This window comes from Pezoporus flaviventris, unplaced genomic scaffold, assembly GCF_033815535.1.
Source record: "Pezoporus flaviventris isolate CSIRO_AGI_PZ_B2104156 unplaced genomic scaffold, CSIRO_AGI_Pfla_v1 ptg000029l, whole genome shotgun sequence".
Taxonomy (NCBI): Eukaryota; Metazoa; Chordata; class Aves; order Psittaciformes; family Psittacidae; genus Pezoporus; species Pezoporus flaviventris.
This window is the reverse complement of record NW_026892577.1, coordinates 14,988,251-15,006,093: the sequence shown is the minus strand read 5'-3', so window position 1 is coordinate 15,006,093 and position 17,843 is coordinate 14,988,251. Positions and strand designations below refer to the sequence as shown.

Genomic DNA, 17,843 nt, shown 5'->3' with positions numbered 1-17,843 from the left:
TGTGGTTAAAATTGTTATGCACATATGCACACACGTAAACTCCTTTAGTTTCTATTCCTTCCTCTAAAGATTGCTCCTCTGGGCATTCAGATCAGCTTCAGGCTGCTGAGGGAGCAACACCAACAGTCATCAACCACTGGCATCCTTTCTTGGCAGGAACATGATGCCAAGGTGGTGGTTTCTTCTTCCTCTCCCCAGCATCACCTTTGGGTCATTTTTTGGGGGGGGTCATATGTTTGCTAATGTGCTTTTACACCTTTCTTCTTCTTCACTTGTCTGCAGCTTCAGATTCCATCCAAATTTACCATACATAGTGCCTTTTACACATATTAGATATCATTTCTTTGATCTCTTTGTTACCCCTAAAATCAACTTTATCAAGCCAATTCTGCCGATATTATTTTTTTTTTAGCTAAGTGTTCAGTGAGTTGTTTATATCCATAGGTGCTCCAGTACCCATGTACATGTTAACATGTAGCCCTGTAACTACCACTGCTGTTGTTAGCAACTGGCCATAAGCTTTGCACTGAGTTTGCATGGCCTCAGGACCATGGCTTGCCAGGTCTGCTCTGTATGAACTTGTCCTGACCGTTGCAGCTTTGTTTTGCTTGGCACAGCTGTGATAGAACTTTCTTGAATTGATTGTTTCTTATTTGTTTTACTTTTATCTTTGCACAGTACAACTGCAGTTTTGTGTAGAGAGCAGCAACAAACAGTTGTCTAGGTGGGATCAGATATTTAGTACTCTCATACAGTGACATAACACAGAGAAATACAGGCCTGGTACAACAGCAGATACCCTGCAATGTGGAGACATAGGATGGAGGGCAGGCAGGGGCAGTAAGACATTGTGTGACTGTTATGTGGATGACAATACCAATAAAAAGAAAGCCTAGATCATGGTGCAGAACTGTGCAAAACTGCATCAGCAGAGGCAGGAGGGAGAAATGACCCTTCCCTAGCTTATGCATGATAACCAGGTCAGCCTATACTAGCCTGAAATATTCTCCTTATCATAGATGCCTCTGCATTTGAGCAAAGTAAAAGCTGGAAGCTATTAGGAGCTGTTACCACATTCTCCACAATGCAGAGTAATGCATGGCATGGAGCCAGGCTAAAAAAAGCAGCATAGTGAGAAGTTTCTATTCCCCAGCAAGTGGCTCTTCTGCTTCTGCAGATTCAGACAGAAGCTGAAGTTTCGCTTTCTCATGGATCACGTGGGGGCTGGAGCATATAAAAGGAAAGGCATAACAACAGCAAGTAGCACACCACTGGCTTTGCAGCTGCCTTAAGACAAGTGAGCAGAGAAGGATAACCATGAGGTAAGCCACCAACCCAGTCTCTAAAAGATGCTTTTATGCTATGCCATGGGAAAATAAAGCTTATTATTTACATAAATGTAAGTAGTGAGGGACTTTTTTGGGGATCCAAGCAGCAGAAAGTATTTTACAGAGTATTTACTGGAAGATTAAAAATAAAATAAGGATGCTACTGAATATTGTATTGAGTACTGTTATTGCTTCTCTGACAAGGAACAGTGTCTATGAGCAGAACTTGCAGTCTGAAAATCTGTGTGCATGCAGTTCAGGGATGAAATCCAGGCTACAGCCATGGCTGGTGCTCAGCCAGATGGGTGGCTGGCACCAATGCATTTGAGAATTTACTTTGAACTCTATTACTATGAGGACCAGCAAACAGGGCAGTGCAGGTCCTGGGCTGCAACTTTGAGCATCAGAGCAGAGGTGACATTTTCTGAAGACTGACACACATGCACAAGAGAGGCACACACACCCCCAAATAGGCAAAGCCAAGATGTTTATGACAGCTTTGGAAACTACATTTACCAGTGACACATTGAACTAAGCTAAACTGTATTTAATCTGTATCACAAATCTGTTTCTGTGACATTCATGAATATTCATTTTCCACCACACAGCTGCTCATGCAGTCCCCCCACTCCCAGAGGGTTGGGGAGGAGAATCAAAAGAATGTAAACCCCATGGGTTGAGATAAGAACAGTCTAGTAAATAAAGTATAATACAAAACTACTCTTAATATCAATGATAAGGGAAAGAACAATGTGAGAGAATATAAAACTGAAAAGGGAAGGGGGGAAAAGAACACAATAAGCACAAGTGATGTAGCCTGACCCAAGCAGCAGTCTGGGTCTTCCAGGTGACTCCTCCCAGTTTGTATACTGGGCATGATATGCTGTGGTATTAAATACCCCTTTGGCTAGTTTGGGTCAGGTGTCTTGTCTCTGCTTCCTCCTCGCTTCTTGTGCCCCTCCTCACTGGCAGAGCATGAGAGACTAAAACGTCCTTGATGAGGCTAAGCATTATTTAGCAACAACTAAAACATTGGTGTGTTATCAGCATTGTTCTCAGGCTAAAGTTGAAAACACAGCACTGCACCAGCTATTAGGAAGAAAAGTAACTGTAAGAGCTGAACCCAGGTCAGGGGAGTTGGCTGGCAGGTGCCAGTCACTGCTCGAGGATGGGCTGGGCATCGGTCAGTGGGCGGTGAGCAGTTTCATTGAGCATCACAATGCAATACACACCCTTGTGTTTCTTAGGTTTAATTCCTCTCTCTCTTTATTTCCTATTATTATTATGAGAATATTTTACTTTATTTCAATTATTAAACACTTCTTATCTAAACCCACAGGTTTTTACTTTGTTTTTTTTTTTCCTCTGATTCTCCTCCCCATGCTGTCAGGGTAGGGTGGGGAGAGAGTGACTGGTTGTGTGGTATCTAGTCATTAGCTGGGCTTAAACCACAACACCTAGTCAGGGACACAAGCCCCCACCCAGCCTTCCCAGGGGACCCTCAGCTCCATGGGCTAGGGGAACACCAAGCACTAGGGGTCCACTAGAGCGCCTAGCGAAATGTGACACATTACAGGATGCAGGGAAAAGTATTTGGGGATTGCACTTATTGTGGGACCAAGGGCAGAGAAACAAGAGATCTGAGCGATCTGTTACAAAATCACAAAGAGGGACCAGTTGTATCTAAACAGGGTCTGGTCATCATGCCTGCGTGTGTGTGTCTAGAGGTGAGCACCTGCATGGAAAGAGGATCCCTGACCAGCTATTGGATAGCCAAAGCCATTTTCTGGAGATCTATAGGGTGAGTGAGTGTGTGGTCTGTACCAGCAAGTAGAATGGGCTGGCACCCTTGAGGGCCTGTACATTCAGATGCCAGGAACTGGGGAGACTGGTGAGATCTGGGAGTCAGCTACTGGATACATCAGTATAATCCTACATAAAAACGGTGCTGTGATCTAAAAAACAAGGATTTACAAAGGCAAGAAATTAAAAATTAAACTTATAATCCAAATCATAAAAAATACAGGCACATGGGAAAGGAAATGCATCACTTTTGCTATGTTTTGAGGGAAGTTTTTTATTTGAGTATAATTTCTGGGTAGGCCTCAGAAGTTGTTACCAGCACGGGAAATACATTCCTCTGGGCCAGAAGTGTGCCAGCTTTACTGTGGATACTAGCTCTCCTCTGATATCCAGACCACCAGCTCTGTTGCTATGTGAGAGGTGCCCTCATACACTGCAAGGAGAGTTACTAAAATAACTATTCAGATCTTTAGACCTCCAGCTTCCCACAGCTTTTGCTTGTTTGAAGTATTGTCAACTAGTGGCACCAGCTGTGGTATGGCCTACATTACGTCTGGTTTAAAGCCAAGAGCAGCAAAAGCCAAATGGGGTATAAGTAAGTTTTTCTTTGATTTCTTCTAGTACCATTACCAAGAATTCCTTGAAGAGCTCCTTGATGCAGCTCCAGTGTCATTTTACATGGACTTTGCTGAAAGAAGATATGGATCTAGATAACCTAGAGGAAACAATAGGTGATCAGATCAAGTTTTTTGCAAATTCCAACATAAAAAATTATAATCTACTGTCCTACATATGCCATCTAAAGAATTCGAACGAGGAAGCCCTGAAATATCTCCAACAAGCTGAAGAAGAAGTTAAGAAAAACTACCCAGATGAAATTGCCAGGAGAAGCCTTGTTACCTGGGGGAACTATGCCTGGGTCTATTACTACATGGGAAGATTCAAAGATGCTCAAACTTATGTAAGCAAAGTGGAAAACAGCTGCAAAAAGCTTTCAAGTACTGCTCCAGGGAAGATTCAGCTTCCAGATATCTATGCTGAACAAGGGTGGGCATTTTTAAAGTTTGGGAGAAAATACTACGAGAGAGCAAAGGATTGTTTTGAAAATGCTCTGAAGAATGAACCCAATAACCCAGAATTTAATGCTGGCTATGCAATAGTAATGTATCGTTTGGAAGATTTTTCTCAGAGAGAATGTAAACATGTAAGCCCTTCGATTGAGGCCCTGAAGCGTGCAGTAGAACTGAATCCAAAGAATACTTTTATTATGGCTTTACTTGCATTAAAACTTCAGGACTTGAAGCAAGTTGATGAAGGGGAGAGGTACATTGAAGCAGCAATGCAGAAAACACCTGATTTTCCTTATGTCCTGCGATATGCTGCTAAATTTTATAGAAGGAAAAGAGAAGTGGACAAGGCACTGGAAATTTTGAAGAAGGCCCTAGTGGTGACACCAAAATCAGCCTTTTTGCATCACCAACTAGGAGTCTGCTACAAAGAAAAGCTGTTTCAATTGAAAAAGACTACAAGATATCCACCTCAAGAGCAAGTGGAGGAACTCATCCGACTTTCCATTTTTCATTTTAAAACAGCGACTGACCAAAACACAAAATGTTTTGTTGCCTATATTGGCCTAGCAAACATGTATGCACAAGGAAAGAGGTATGAAGAAGCAAAAGAGACATTTCAGAAAGCATTTCAGATAAATATTCTATCCTATGCTGATAAACAAGAATTCTATTACCATTATGGCAATTTTCAGCGTTTTCACATGAAATCGGATTCTGAAGCCATTAGGAATTACACAGAAGGGCTGAAAATTGAAAAAGCTTCCTATGGAAGACAAAGTTGCATAAATGCCCTGAAGCAATTGTTGGAAAAGAGAATTCAGGAAGGTTTGGGAAATGCAACAGATTTTGGTACGCTTGGATTCATTCACAATCTAAACCATGAGAAACATAAAGCAATTGAGTGCTATAAGAAAGCCATTGCATTGTATCCCAACAATGAAGAATATGTGAGCGCATTATGTGAGCTACAACTTTCCATCAGAAGGTAAAGCTCCACAAAACCTTCATAAAAAAAACCAAACAAAACCCCAAAACACTGAATACCAAACCCAAGGACATTTCAACAGACTCTCAAAACCTTTTTTAAGGTTGGAGTTATAAGCAGATGAAACATCTGGTAGCATCACTTTCTAGTGATAATGTAGAAACTGCAGATGATGATTATTCATTTGTTTGTTTAGTCACCAACAGAGCATGCTTGGAAAGACGAAATAATAGCTAGGCTGTCTTAGTCTTCAGTGCTAAAACACAACCTTTCTACCAGTGTAAGGGATATCTGTAGAACGTAGAGCTTCGAAGATGGAAATCAGATCTTACCTTCAACTGAGAAAAAGATGAGGAGAAAAAAGTATTATAGTATTTCATCTGTCCACTTGAAAGGCATGCTTATACACAAGTGGAATTTCTGATGCTTTTTCAAATATTTAAAGGATATCCTTTTTAGTGTTAATTGGAAGAAACATTTGTTGAAGACTTCTTTAGTTTACTAACTTGTATGTTGTTTATCTATGAAAAATAGCCACTATTTGACTAGTTTACTGCCAAGCTTACAAAACATGTATTATTGTTCTGAACTATTAAAGAGCATTGCATGTATCAGCTGTTGCTTCTGGTATCTCTCTGCTGACCAGTCCTCATGTTAGTAGATAAAAGAAAGGGAAATGGCCATTTGAAAAAAATAACAAGGATGAAGTTTTGGCAGGATATGAAAGGGTCAGGACACAGCCCCATTTACTTTCCCAAACTCTCAGCAAAGCTGATTTCAGAGGTGTTGCACCAAAGAATTAAGCTGTGCACAAAACAGTATCCATCTAGTTTACTCTAAACCACACTCTCTGGAACTGCTACAGCAAACATCCGGAGAGGAAGGTAAGGCAGTCTTTGAAATGCCAAAGAGATGGTTACCTGCAGTCATGCTGGTGAAACAAGCCAGGGACAGAAAACAGACACAAGAAATGCACTGAACTGGACATGGAGGGCAGAGTGCAGCTAGAATGAAAGGTTGGATGAGCACTGAAGAGCATTGCAGTAGAACACAAAAGGCATATGGGAAAAGGGGTGAGTGCCAACAGAGTCTATATGAGTGGAATAAAGGGCTGAAAGGACAGGGAGAATGGGTGGAGGAGGCGATTGTCTTCAGACACCCAACTAAAATTCAGTATTCTTTGTAACAGGCCAGACTAATTCCACAGTATTGTACCTTGGTATGGTAGGTCATAGTGCTCAGAGAAAATTAACACTGTGCTTCCAAAACACTTCTGAGCCCTAGCCAGTAGCGTAGAATGAAGCAGAAAGGTTCATTCAGAGACAGAGCCAATGAGGAGGGATGCGCACTTTTATTTCCAGCCATCCTGGAGCATTCCTGTCCCTGCAACACCAGTCCCATGTACAGTCAGGATGACAGGCCTGAAGGAGTGTAAAATATGATGTCAAATCATGAAACACCAGGAAGCCTCTCCCCTCTCAGCTCAAAGAATCTTCCATAACGCAAGCTAAAGTGATCAGGAACTTAACAGTGTACATAATCCAACCACACCTTCTTCCTAAGAAAGGGAGAAAAAACATCCCAGTTTCCCAGCTGCCTGCCAGCTTCTCTCTTACAAACAAGGGTGGCCCTACCTAGGGAAAGAGCAGGGGTGGAGGAGGGAAGGAAGGACTGTGAGCAGGACTGACACAGCACTCCTGAAAGCTGGCAGGAACAACAGTAGGGGTGCTGACAGGAGCCAGGAACTACCTGTGGTGGCGTTCTCAGAGCTTTTAGGGCAAAAGAGTGTAAGGTAGGTGATCTCACTGCCTTTCTCAGTCTTGAGGCTTCTAGCCTCAGCATCGTTGCCATCCAAACCCTCCTGAGGGCATGGACAGCAGCAGGCAAGAATTTGAGGAAGAAATGGTGGTGCAGGTTCCCAAAGCCATGGTGGCAAACCCATGCTCCCCTCCACATGCCACTACCAGGGCCTCTTCCTGTCTCTCTCCTGGAAGATGAACCTCGAAGAAATAAGGAAGAGTACATGGAGAAAAATGTGCACCTGGCTGTTTATGAAGAGTCAGAGTGGCTCAGTCTTCTCCACAGCAAAGAAATTGATTGTGGGATGTAGTAATGCAAGGAATCTATTTATTGTGCCTGACCTGCTTCAGGCTTCGGAGGATTGTGCTCGACCACAGTACTGCCCGTGGATACGCTGGTCAAACACTGCTTTCTAGTTCTTGCCTAGTGTCTTGTAAATGAGGAGAAATATTATTTCCCACAGGGTGGTGCTGCTGCATTGTCTGGTGAAACACAGGGAAAGGCTGAGATTGAGCTTCCGCAAGTGGGCAAAACAAAACACCCATTTTGCAGTGTCCAAGTCCAGTGGGCAACACCCAGAACCACACAGAAGCTGAACATCTCTCAGTTCACACCCAAGTATGAATACATGACTGGAGCCTATGCTAGCGGTGGAGGGAAAACAAGAGTGAAGATAACCTGTCAGGAATTATTCACTTACAATTCAAAGGCACTTTCTAAATTATATTGAAAATGCTACTGGAATACAGCAGAATAGTCACTTAGAAGATCTTATTTTTTGAGGGAATTCCAACTAAGGACTTCCTTATGATGACCATAAAGTCCTGTTACAGCTTAACTTACACAAGCTCTTCCTTTTCACAATGAAATTTGTAACACTTCAGAAAGCAAACGAGGAACTGTTGTGGCAATATAAAATATATTCCGCATATAGAAGCACAGACAACTTTTGTTTTTCAGAAGATAAAGTATCATCCAAGCTGGCAGAAAGGTTCCAGGCTCAAAGTTTTGGGTTTTCTTTTCTTTTTTTTTTCCCCTGAAAACAGGGCTATTTTATTTCAACAGAAGGGACTTGATTTTTCCAATGCTGTTTTCACACAAGGTACAATTTATTAAATGTTCCAAAGCTGATTTGATAAAAGTTACCATTAGAACATAAGCAAATTCAAAGGAATGATGACTTCCACATTTCAAACCTCATGGAATGGAAACAGATGGGATAATTTCAGCAATTGTAAGCAGTTTCACTTATGCAGAATTCCCATTCATTGTACAGAATAGTGTGTTATTCCAGGCAGGATTCATCTGAGGTAGGATCATTCTGTTTCTGTCTCAGGCATATGTTACCCCAGCCAAGTCTGACCATGGTTTCCCTGGAAGGCAGACAGGGCCAGTTGTGCAGTGCTCCATCCAAGCTCATATCCGTCAGTGTTCAGTAGGGCTGGTGAGCACATGCAGTGTTAGCCTGGCAAATTGTTCACAGCTAGCCCAGGTATCTCTGCTTACTGCTGCACAGTGCCATGCCAGGAAATATCTCCATGGAGGACAGCCTGACCGTTTGCATTGCGTGGACCGGGGGTAGAAGTTTGGCATGAGGCTTCTCAAACCTTGACTATATACCTAATTCTTCCACTCGCAGTTTATGCTTCCTTCCTTCTGCTTCTTACCAGGGAGATTCATATCTGGTATTTCACAGTGTGTTTTATGCACATTCTGGTAGGTAAGTTTTTAGCCATTGGCTGAAGTCAAAGCAGATACAGTGTTAGAAAACACTTAAATAATTCTACCATTTTCTACAAAAAGTCTGTGCATAAAACCAGTTGAACGTTTTCTGCTGAATTAGATATTTAAAGCAAGAAATACTGCTGTAAACACATAAATGGAAAAAAACCTGGGAAAAGAATAACTTGAAATAAAAAAAAAACTACTTTAAAAATGTAATACCGTATTACACAGTGTTGTTTACTAGGATAAAAATGCATATACTATTATTACAACAGGCTTTTACAATATGCATTTCTGGTGTGAACAACTGCTGACGTGTTGCAATGTGGTAAACAAAGTAATTAAATTTTTCTGAAGTAAATGACAATGGTAATTTACAACTTGTGGAAAATTGCTTATTTTCTGTGTAGACCACACTCTTCCTTACATTTTTATATTAAAACTTTGCATTAAGATCTAAACCAACATCTTCATCACTTCTAATTAATAAACCCACTTTGTCTTTTTCCAAATGTGCATAGTTTTCCTAACTCATTAAGAAACACTCATGGATAATTTTTCTCCTTTTTTTATGAACATATGTTAAAACCAAGCTTAGGGCTCAGGCAGAGCTGAAAAAGATTATGTCATTAGTTTTAAGCAGTCTTTGAACTCCCATCCATCTCTTATTCTGTGGTCTGTGCATGTAGATCATGCTACGGGCTCCGACCACACTTCTAAAGCAGGGCAGCAGGAAATACCTCGTTTGAGCACAGACAGCTGAAGACAGACAATTTTAGTATGTTATATTTGAGATATGCATGAATAATAAAACTACTTGCCACACATACTATTCATATATATATATAACTATATTATACTCCTATGGCTATACTCTTGATCTAGATCAAATTGGTGAACATTAGTCTATGTTATTTTCCCTTATGTGGCACAAAGTAGAACAGGACATGACAAGCAACCATTGAATACACTGCAGACAATTACAAAACTACTAGTTCAGTACTGGTGAAAATTATTTGGACTCTGATCAATTTGCTAATCAACAGAATACAGTTGTATACAGCATCAAAACACAGAAATGATTCACATTGCAGAATGTGAAGTTCCTCCATTGCTGTCAACATTTTCACTCTGGAAACATAGAAACATCCCATTACATATGACATCGTCAGTAATTTACCCCGTGAACTACATTCAGTCTGCAGCAGCCAGCTATAGTATATTCCCCACACAAGCAGAAGGAAACCTGTGCGGATCACAGCTGTGGTGTTGTGGTCATTTAGGACAAGTGCCCTGATCAGCTCTTCAGATGGCACAAACAAGTAATTTGCTCTAACTGAGGCTACAGCTTCTGGGCCTGAAAAGAGGCAGACTTGCCACTGCAATATGCAGAAACAACTTTGCTAACATCCTCTTTAGTAATGGTCTCTGGAGTGGGCAGTCTCACAGTCATCTGCTTGCACAGACTCATCAACAGGTGTTGATTTTATAGGAGGAAGATGCTCTGTGTTTGGAAAAACAATAGAGACTAGAGGAAACTCTGCTCTAGTCTCCTGAGTTGCCTTTGGGCTTCTTCCACTCATGCAGATAAAGCAGGTTTGTCTATCATCAAACCCAGTCCCCTGGCACAAATTTACTGCTCTTCAGACAGCAGACTGGCCACGGCACCTCTTTCACTCTCCCAGAAAAGGATCAACCAGAGGATCCTACCTGGAATGTCAATGTGTAGAAATTCAAGCTTTAAAGATATCCAGGAAAAAAAAACAAACAAACCAGCAACCACCTCAAAATTTTGCTGTAGGGGGCTTGGGAAAGTCTGTCTAAAACTGTTTCTGACATGAAATTGCAATGTATGTACAAAATTGAGGCACACCATAAAAATTAAAGCTGCTCCAGGGACACTTTCAGCATAAATCACAGATTCCTGCCAGATCTAAACAAAAAACAACAACAAAAAAGCTAAACAAAAAACCAAGCCACCCCAAACTAAAACAAATGGCTTTGGCATCTGACACAGTTATTTGCAAAGAGTTTAATGCAGAATGATACATGAGGAAGGTTTTTGGTGGTGTGCGTGAGTAGTCCATTGAAACATAATAGACCAGAACACCAAAAAGTTTATTTCATTAATACTATTTTTTAAATACTTCAAATTTTATTGTTCAGTTTTCGTGACCGATTATAGGGGTTTTTTATTATAGCCAGTTCTCATCTTCTAGATTAGATTACCTGTGGAGTCGCCATACTGCATTTCAAACAAATCTGTGAACATTTGTATCTACAAACTCTATTTTCAGTCTAGCTTTCTTCTATTACTGCATTTACTTGTATTACTAATGCTGTATGTAGACTTTAGCCAAGTAAAACATGCCAGAAAAGTCTAATTAAGAGATGCCTTGTTTCACAGGAGTAGTATCTTCAGCAGTGTAACACTATAGAGCCACCTCTATCTCAGTCATGGCTGTGCAGAATCTCGATGCACTTGTCATCTGTTGCTGTAGCTGTTTATATCCACAGCCAAAAATTGAACATCCTTTTGGTCTAATTCTGCTGTGACAGAATAAGCTATTGCTCCATTAGTCCAGATGTGCTGTTTCGTGCCCATGTCATTGGTGAGTGACAGCAAATGAGTTCTTTTGATTTTCTTCGCTAGATTTGCAAAGCACAATAACATCGAACTAAATACCATAGAAAATCCACACAAGAGGAAGGATGCAGTATAACTGCCAGTTGTGTCTACAAGCCAACCTGTAGGAAAAAAAGTCATGGGTTTTTAAAGGTCCACCAGAATTCTGATAATTTACAAATCCTGTGATCAACAGGGGTTTTATAAGCTTCTGGAGTTATCACATGTACATACAATCAAACAATACAGGTTTACATCACCACCACTATACTTTTATTTCCTAGGGCAGGGAGGGATTTGTCCTCAGCAGACAGGTAAGATTTTTATGGACTTTTGTTTGGAGGCCCAATCCATGAAAAAAGGCCCAGAAGTCATCGCCACAACAGTAAACAGACATCTTTCAACTGGATGGATTTAGGTGGCAGTCTAAAGTCATGCTTAGAGAGCCTTGGGATTAAATATTGTGTGCATGACATTCTCATACAGAAACATCTAATGACACATGCTCAAGGCTCATGTATCACTTAAAATAATACCACTTTCCAATGATTTCTGCTATGGCTAATTAAATTAAAAGATTCAAAAGTAGTGATTAACCAGGAATTGATATGAACAGTAGACAAAATCCAGAAGACATATATGTACATGGCTGTTTGAAAAAGATCTCTGACCTTCCACAATATTTAAAACTCTCTGCTCTCATCCTTACTTCACTGTGATGGAACTGACGGGGAAAATGATGGTTAGATATTACAGTGATGAGCTTGTGACCAAAGAATACTGAAGTTGACTCACCTACCTGTTCAAAGCAGCTCGGAGATGAAAAGATCAAGTCCTCTGCACCAAAAAACCCACCTCGGAATGAAATTGCTTACATTTTCAAAATCATGTAATTTCACAGTGAAATTTTGCCCCTTCTACTTGCACAATTTCTGAACTATGTGAAGTGGTGATGTAACAGCTCTTAGAAGTCTGATTCCATACTGTTCTGCTTCTTAAATTTCAACTCACTCTATTGTAGACTCTATGTAGAAATCATCCCATCAAGACAGGGCTCAAGATGATTTAAAAATCTTATGAAGGCCTAGGCATATTATTTCTCTGCCCAGGGGCTACCTCCACATTTAGCGTGCATTTGCTGTCCTTCCTCTCCTTTTATGTCACACTGACAGGCAAATCTGTAGTAGCGCTAAGATTATAGGAAAGTCATTTGTGCACTGACCTGCAACAGGCGGGCTCACTAGATAAGGTATGGCATGCAGAAAATACACGACACCCAGTGCTGATGATAAAGAAGAAGTTCCTACTACATCTGCTGTTATGACAGGGATCAGTGTTACATAGGCTCCATCAAAGTAACCAAAGGTAAATGAGAAAGGCACAAGCAAGGGGAAATTTTGGAGAACTGGTAGGAAAAGGCAACAGAGGCCATCCATTCCCACAGCAAAGAGGTAGCAAAAGTGACGATGCTTCTTCAGACACCTGCAAATTTCAAAACAGAAAAGAAAAGGATTATCACTGGGCACAGCATCTGTTTGTATGCTTTGTCATGCAGCACTTCAGTCTCTCTCTCTTATATAGCTCGAAGTTAAGTCCATTTTCTTGCAGTCTTCAAGATAAAAAGCTCAGCACCAATGAGCCCAGGGAGGGAAAGCTGCACACCTACAGCTGCAGAAACATCTGGTAAGCTGCAGCCCATGCTGTCTGCAGTGGGTTTTGGGCTGCTCTTAGTGAGGGGAACCACTCTGCCACCAGAATTTCACAGCCTCTGAAGTTTCAGTGTTCAAAGTAGTATTCCATTGGGCTTTACATCCCAGCTCAGCAAGGTGCTCCCAGTATTATGTAAAAATATTACAGTGTAGGTCTCTTAGATGTCATCCTTTGCATCAGCCCTTCAACACTGGTGTTAGTGTAAGCTAAGTGAGATGACAATTCCTTTCTCCCTGCCACACAAAACCAATAATTGATTTTCCCACAAACTGAATAACTGAAAAGAATGAGTCCTTTAGAATAAAAATCCTTCTTAATTTAGCCAGTCTCTACTGATGTTACAGATGCTGCACACAGACGTCTGGAGTGAGCTGAGTTAACAAAGCATGGTGAGTTCTTACATATTGGAAAATGTATAACAATTTTAGGTCAGTTCTTCTGAGTATCTGCCCAACAGTGGTGGGCCAGACCTTTGACCCTTTCCCATTACTTTTGTGTCTCTCCAGCAGCACACAAGAGTTGTAAAGGCAGAGGAAGTAGAGTACAGAGGATCATGCTCATCATACCTCAGAGGCAAGAGCTACATTTCCACTATCAAATGCAAAAGAATTAAACTCAGAAGAGACAGAAACGTTAAAGGCATTTTTAACAAAAACATTAGTAGGCATTTTTGACAGCTAGACTATGTGCTGGGGGTTTGGGTTGTGGGGTTTGGGGGGGTTGTGGTTTGTTTTTTTCCTTGCTTTTTGTTTGTTTTTTTTGGGGGGGGGGAGAGGTGTTTTTCTCTTTTATTTATTTATTCTTGTAGGTTAGGGTTTTTTTCAAGTTACATGTTACAGAAAAAATCCATGATGTTAACTTTTATACCTGTTATACCTCACTTGCATCAGCCTCCCACCAGCTAAAGCTTACACTTGCTTAGCCAAAAGGCATTACCTTCTGTCTGTTAGCCATCCAAAGGTGATATTCCCAATGATGTCTATGACACCGAGTATGGACATGAGGAAGGCAGCCTGGTGGTGACTCACTCCAACGCTCAAAGCATAAGGCACTAGGTAGACAAAAAGAGGGCTACAGCCATATGCCATAAATAAAACCGACACTGCCAGCACCATGAAGCCTGGCATCAGCAAAAAGTTATATTCCTTCCATGAACAGTAGCATAAACATTCATGAGACCACACTTTGATTAAGGGTGAACAAATGGATGTTCGCTTTAAGTCTCGTTTCTGTGCTTTGGGAACATAATCCTGTTCAAGAAACTCAGAAGCAGTTTTACGGTCTTCCTTAAGAGCAATGGGCCGCATCAAGGCACCACAGACACAGAGGTTTAAAACAAAACCTCCCAGGATGAGTAAAGCTCCACGCCAGGAAAACTGCTCAATTAAGAGCTGGACCACAGGGGCCAGGATGAAGGTACCGATTCCACTTCCTGACATGGCTATTCCATATGCCAGCGCTTTTCTTTTGTTGAAATATTTGCCCACCATTGCAATGGCTGGAGAATAACAGAGTGCAAACCCAAGACCTAGAAGAGAAAGCACAGTGCAGATAGCTTAATACAAAGCATGACATATGGAACACATTAACTTAAACCACGCAAACTACTTTCATTAGCACAAAAAAACAGGAAGCTTTTTCTGATCCTCTACTTCACAGCCCAGTCACAGCGTGAAGAGAAACCAGGATGACTCCTTTCTTCCATGTCAGTCACTGATTTGACAAACTTAATGGATCATTGTTAATCCGCTATAACAAGACTCAGAAAGAAGTGATGGGATTCACTTAATAACAAGAACAGGGACGATCAATAAACATCAGAGAGATGGTGTGTCAGCCTCTTCTGGATGCAAGATGAGGCATTGCCCTGGGATCTGCACAGATGCTGGCACTGGATATAGTGTCGTGATGAGGTACCACTTTGTTTTTCAGCCTGTTGCAACCCTGAACATTAATTTTCAGGTCTCTGAAACGCAGTACAAAGAGTCTGTCTCTGTTACTAATGTTCTACAATAAACCTTTTTTAGTCAGCTAAACAAACTCCATGCAGCAGCTGCTTGGAGTCCTGTCCATTTTGTCCTGCCTACAAATAAAGGGAGGGGGGGAAAGCCTCAGAAAATAAAGCCACGTCCAATTTAGTAAACAAATGAGATCCCTCTGGGACTGCAAAAAAGACTGTGGTCTTTGCTCCAGAACCAGAGAGCAGATTTTAATCATCAAATGCTTGCCTTATCATTAAAATGTGTATTTCTGAATGAGCTGCAGAAATGAGTTCCCGACTAGGCTTTTGACGCACGTCCCACACTAAGGGTAAAACAGTCCCCACTTCTTTTGGCAGAACTGGCCAATACAGGAGATAATCACCCAGTGCTGTAACCAGCTTGCCACGTCCTCCTCAAAGGCCACACTGTACGGGGTGGACACTAAGCCTACCCAGACAGGATAAGTGGATTAGAAGGACTATGGGCAATGGGTGCCAGCTCTGCCACCCCTCAAGAGGCAAGGGAAGAAGCAGGGCAGAGAGCTGGGATTGGACCTGTGTGGGCAGCGGAGGCAGAGGAGCAGCCCTGAGCTGGACATCATTACTCAAGAACTGTAAAAATCACACTCTATTTGGTGTACACACTGCTTATTTTTTTGTGAGCTGGTGGGGGAAATATGCCCGAAAAAGTCAATAATAATAAATGTCCTGTGAAAAGTGGTAATGCAGAGCTTGGGGCAGGAAACATTTTTGTGCCTCTCAGAAGAAACTCTGCTACTTATTGACACTCCGTATCTCACCTCTGCTTCACTCTTCAGTTTCAAGTCCTGAAGCTTATATGGATTTAGACAGTCACCAGTTATGGTCCCACCCCATCTCTGGGCTGGGGCACCACCTCCAGCCTTTACCAAGAGTTCACCTCTCCATTAATCAATCCCCACAGACTGATAGTTCACTGCTTGTAGAATTGGCTCTTTACAACTTCATGTACAAAGTGCAACCGCTTTTCTACTTCAGTATTCACCATGGTTCTCACGAAGGAAGCCTTGATGGCATTAGCGTGGTATGTGGCACAGTCCCTCGAGTTACAAGGAACCTTTTTATTTGTTATGAACACACTTGTCAAAGATTAACGCTGTAATACAGGAGTGACATGCACTACCATAAGGGTTTTTATTTTTTTAAAACAAATAAGCTGTGGCAGCATGTGAACTGCAGTAATTCCACCAACTCATTACTAAACAGCAGGAGACCATGTACAAGGGCTTATATCACCGTGGCTACCAGGTCAGTATTAATGAGGAAGGAATGCCAGTGACCATGGGCACCTCTCAAGTTCCTCTGTGTGCAACAAACATAGGCAGACAAGGCAAAGATATTTGTTATCACCATACCTGAACACAATTGGAAGAGCTGCTACAGCAACACTACCAGCCAGCACTTTGTTTGCTTTTCAACTGGAATATAATGTAGACAAAAATAAAGTGCACAGCTGAGGAAGCAAGTATTCACCCAGTGCACCTTTGCCTGATTACTCTCATGTTTAGATTATTTTTTTTAACATGCAAATATTTTTGGACCATGTGGGACTCCTACTACAATAAATTCCTCCCAGATGACAAGGGAAAAAAGAAAGGAAAACTTTTTGTGTATCACCTACAACAGCAGTCCTTCCTGGCCTCCTATGATTTCAGCACTTCACCCATAGACCTCTCTAACAAAAGAGTTGCTTTTTCAGGGTGCTGCATTTGGGCTGTGTGAGACCCACTGAGTGCTGAAGCCCTTGCAGGTTCTCTTTTTACAATGAAGGGAACAACTCTGAGTACTTCCATTCAACAGTGTGGTAGCAAATGACATGGAGAAGAGATCACCCTTCTTGAAAGGAAGGACCATTATTTTTAACATTCCTGTGCTCTTTTCCTGGCAAGAACAAAGGGGCTGAATGCCTCCTACCTGTAAGGACTCCTAATGATAAGTAGAGATGTTCCAGGCTGGTGGCAAATGAACTCAAAATTAGTCCAGTAGATGCAAGCAGCCCTCCTAACATGATGCCAACTTGGCAGGATACATGATTACTGATCAAACTCCCAAGCGGGGCTTCAAAGGAACAAATACAGATGGTAGTTAACAGCAGGTCCTCACCCACAGTTCATTACAATGGTCATCACCAAAAAGGAAGCAGTAGGCAGGCAGCAGAAAACAATGATCACATACACAGAGTCGTCTCCCAGCATCCCCCTATCACAATGCTGTGAGCACCAAAATCTTCTAAAAATCATCCTCCTGAAAGTCAGGATAAAACTGAAATTTACAGTAGCTTTCTCAGCAGCCATCTGTGTACACCAAAGTCATTATGGGACACAATCAATTCACAGTTCTGGTGGCTGAGAGGCCACAGCAACAGCTCACATTCTTCCATTACTCCATGCTTACAACACTGAGACCATCCCCTACCTGGAATTTGCACTTCAGCCCTCATTAAATTCAGGTGTCCTTCCTTGCTCCTCCCTGGCCTTGTGGGCTCTGCATCAGACCCAAACAGGAGAGGCCTCACACATTTTGGACCACCTCCAAGGCTTCTACCCCTCTTTTGCACTTCTTCAATGTTGATGGCTCCCAGATCACCATGCCCCTACCATGGGGTATCATCCCTCTCTCCTACCTCTAATGCCAGGGCGAGGTTACCCTTATTTCTCTTTTTTAACTCGAGATATAACCTGGCTGACACAGAAGAGTTGCTATGTCTCATTCCAGCTGTGTCCTTGTGCCTTTGTAGCATTTCTCATGGATTAACCCTCTTACACAGGATGAGAAA

At 41.8% G+C, this 17,843-nt stretch overlaps 2 protein-coding genes across 15 annotated transcripts in view; one reads left to right on the top strand and one right to left on the bottom strand.

Annotated features, from left to right (window-relative positions):
* Positions 1-1,166: 1,166 nt before the first annotated feature.
* IFIT5 (interferon induced protein with tetratricopeptide repeats 5) lies at positions 1,167-5,797 on the top strand. Its single transcript, XM_061459210.1, has 2 exons — positions 1,167-1,322; positions 3,753-5,797. Exons 1-2 carry the CDS (start codon positions 1,318-1,320, stop codon positions 5,188-5,190), a joined length of 1,443 nt encoding a protein of 480 aa, XP_061315194.1. The 5' UTR covers positions 1,167-1,317; the 3' UTR covers positions 5,191-5,797.
* A 2,277-nt stretch (positions 5,798-8,074) lies between these two features.
* Positions 8,075-17,843, bottom strand: part of SLC16A12 (solute carrier family 16 member 12) — a 34,258-nt gene continuing 24,489 nt past the window's right edge. For 12 of the 14 annotated variants that reach the window (XM_061459194.1, XM_061459196.1, XM_061459208.1 and 9 more), the window contains 4 exons: positions 16,982-17,125; positions 13,984-14,575; positions 12,560-12,819; positions 8,075-11,459 (listed from right to left, as the gene is read on the bottom strand). In XM_061459194.1, coding sequence (XP_061315178.1) covers positions 11,197-11,459; positions 12,560-12,819; positions 13,984-14,575; positions 16,982-17,125 — 1,259 coding nt within the window. In that variant the 3' untranslated portion in view covers positions 8,075-11,196. The remainder of the gene's footprint in view (positions 11,460-12,559; positions 12,820-13,983; positions 14,576-16,981; positions 17,126-17,843) is intronic. The other 2 variants (XM_061459206.1, XM_061459207.1) reach the window with 1 other exon arrangement.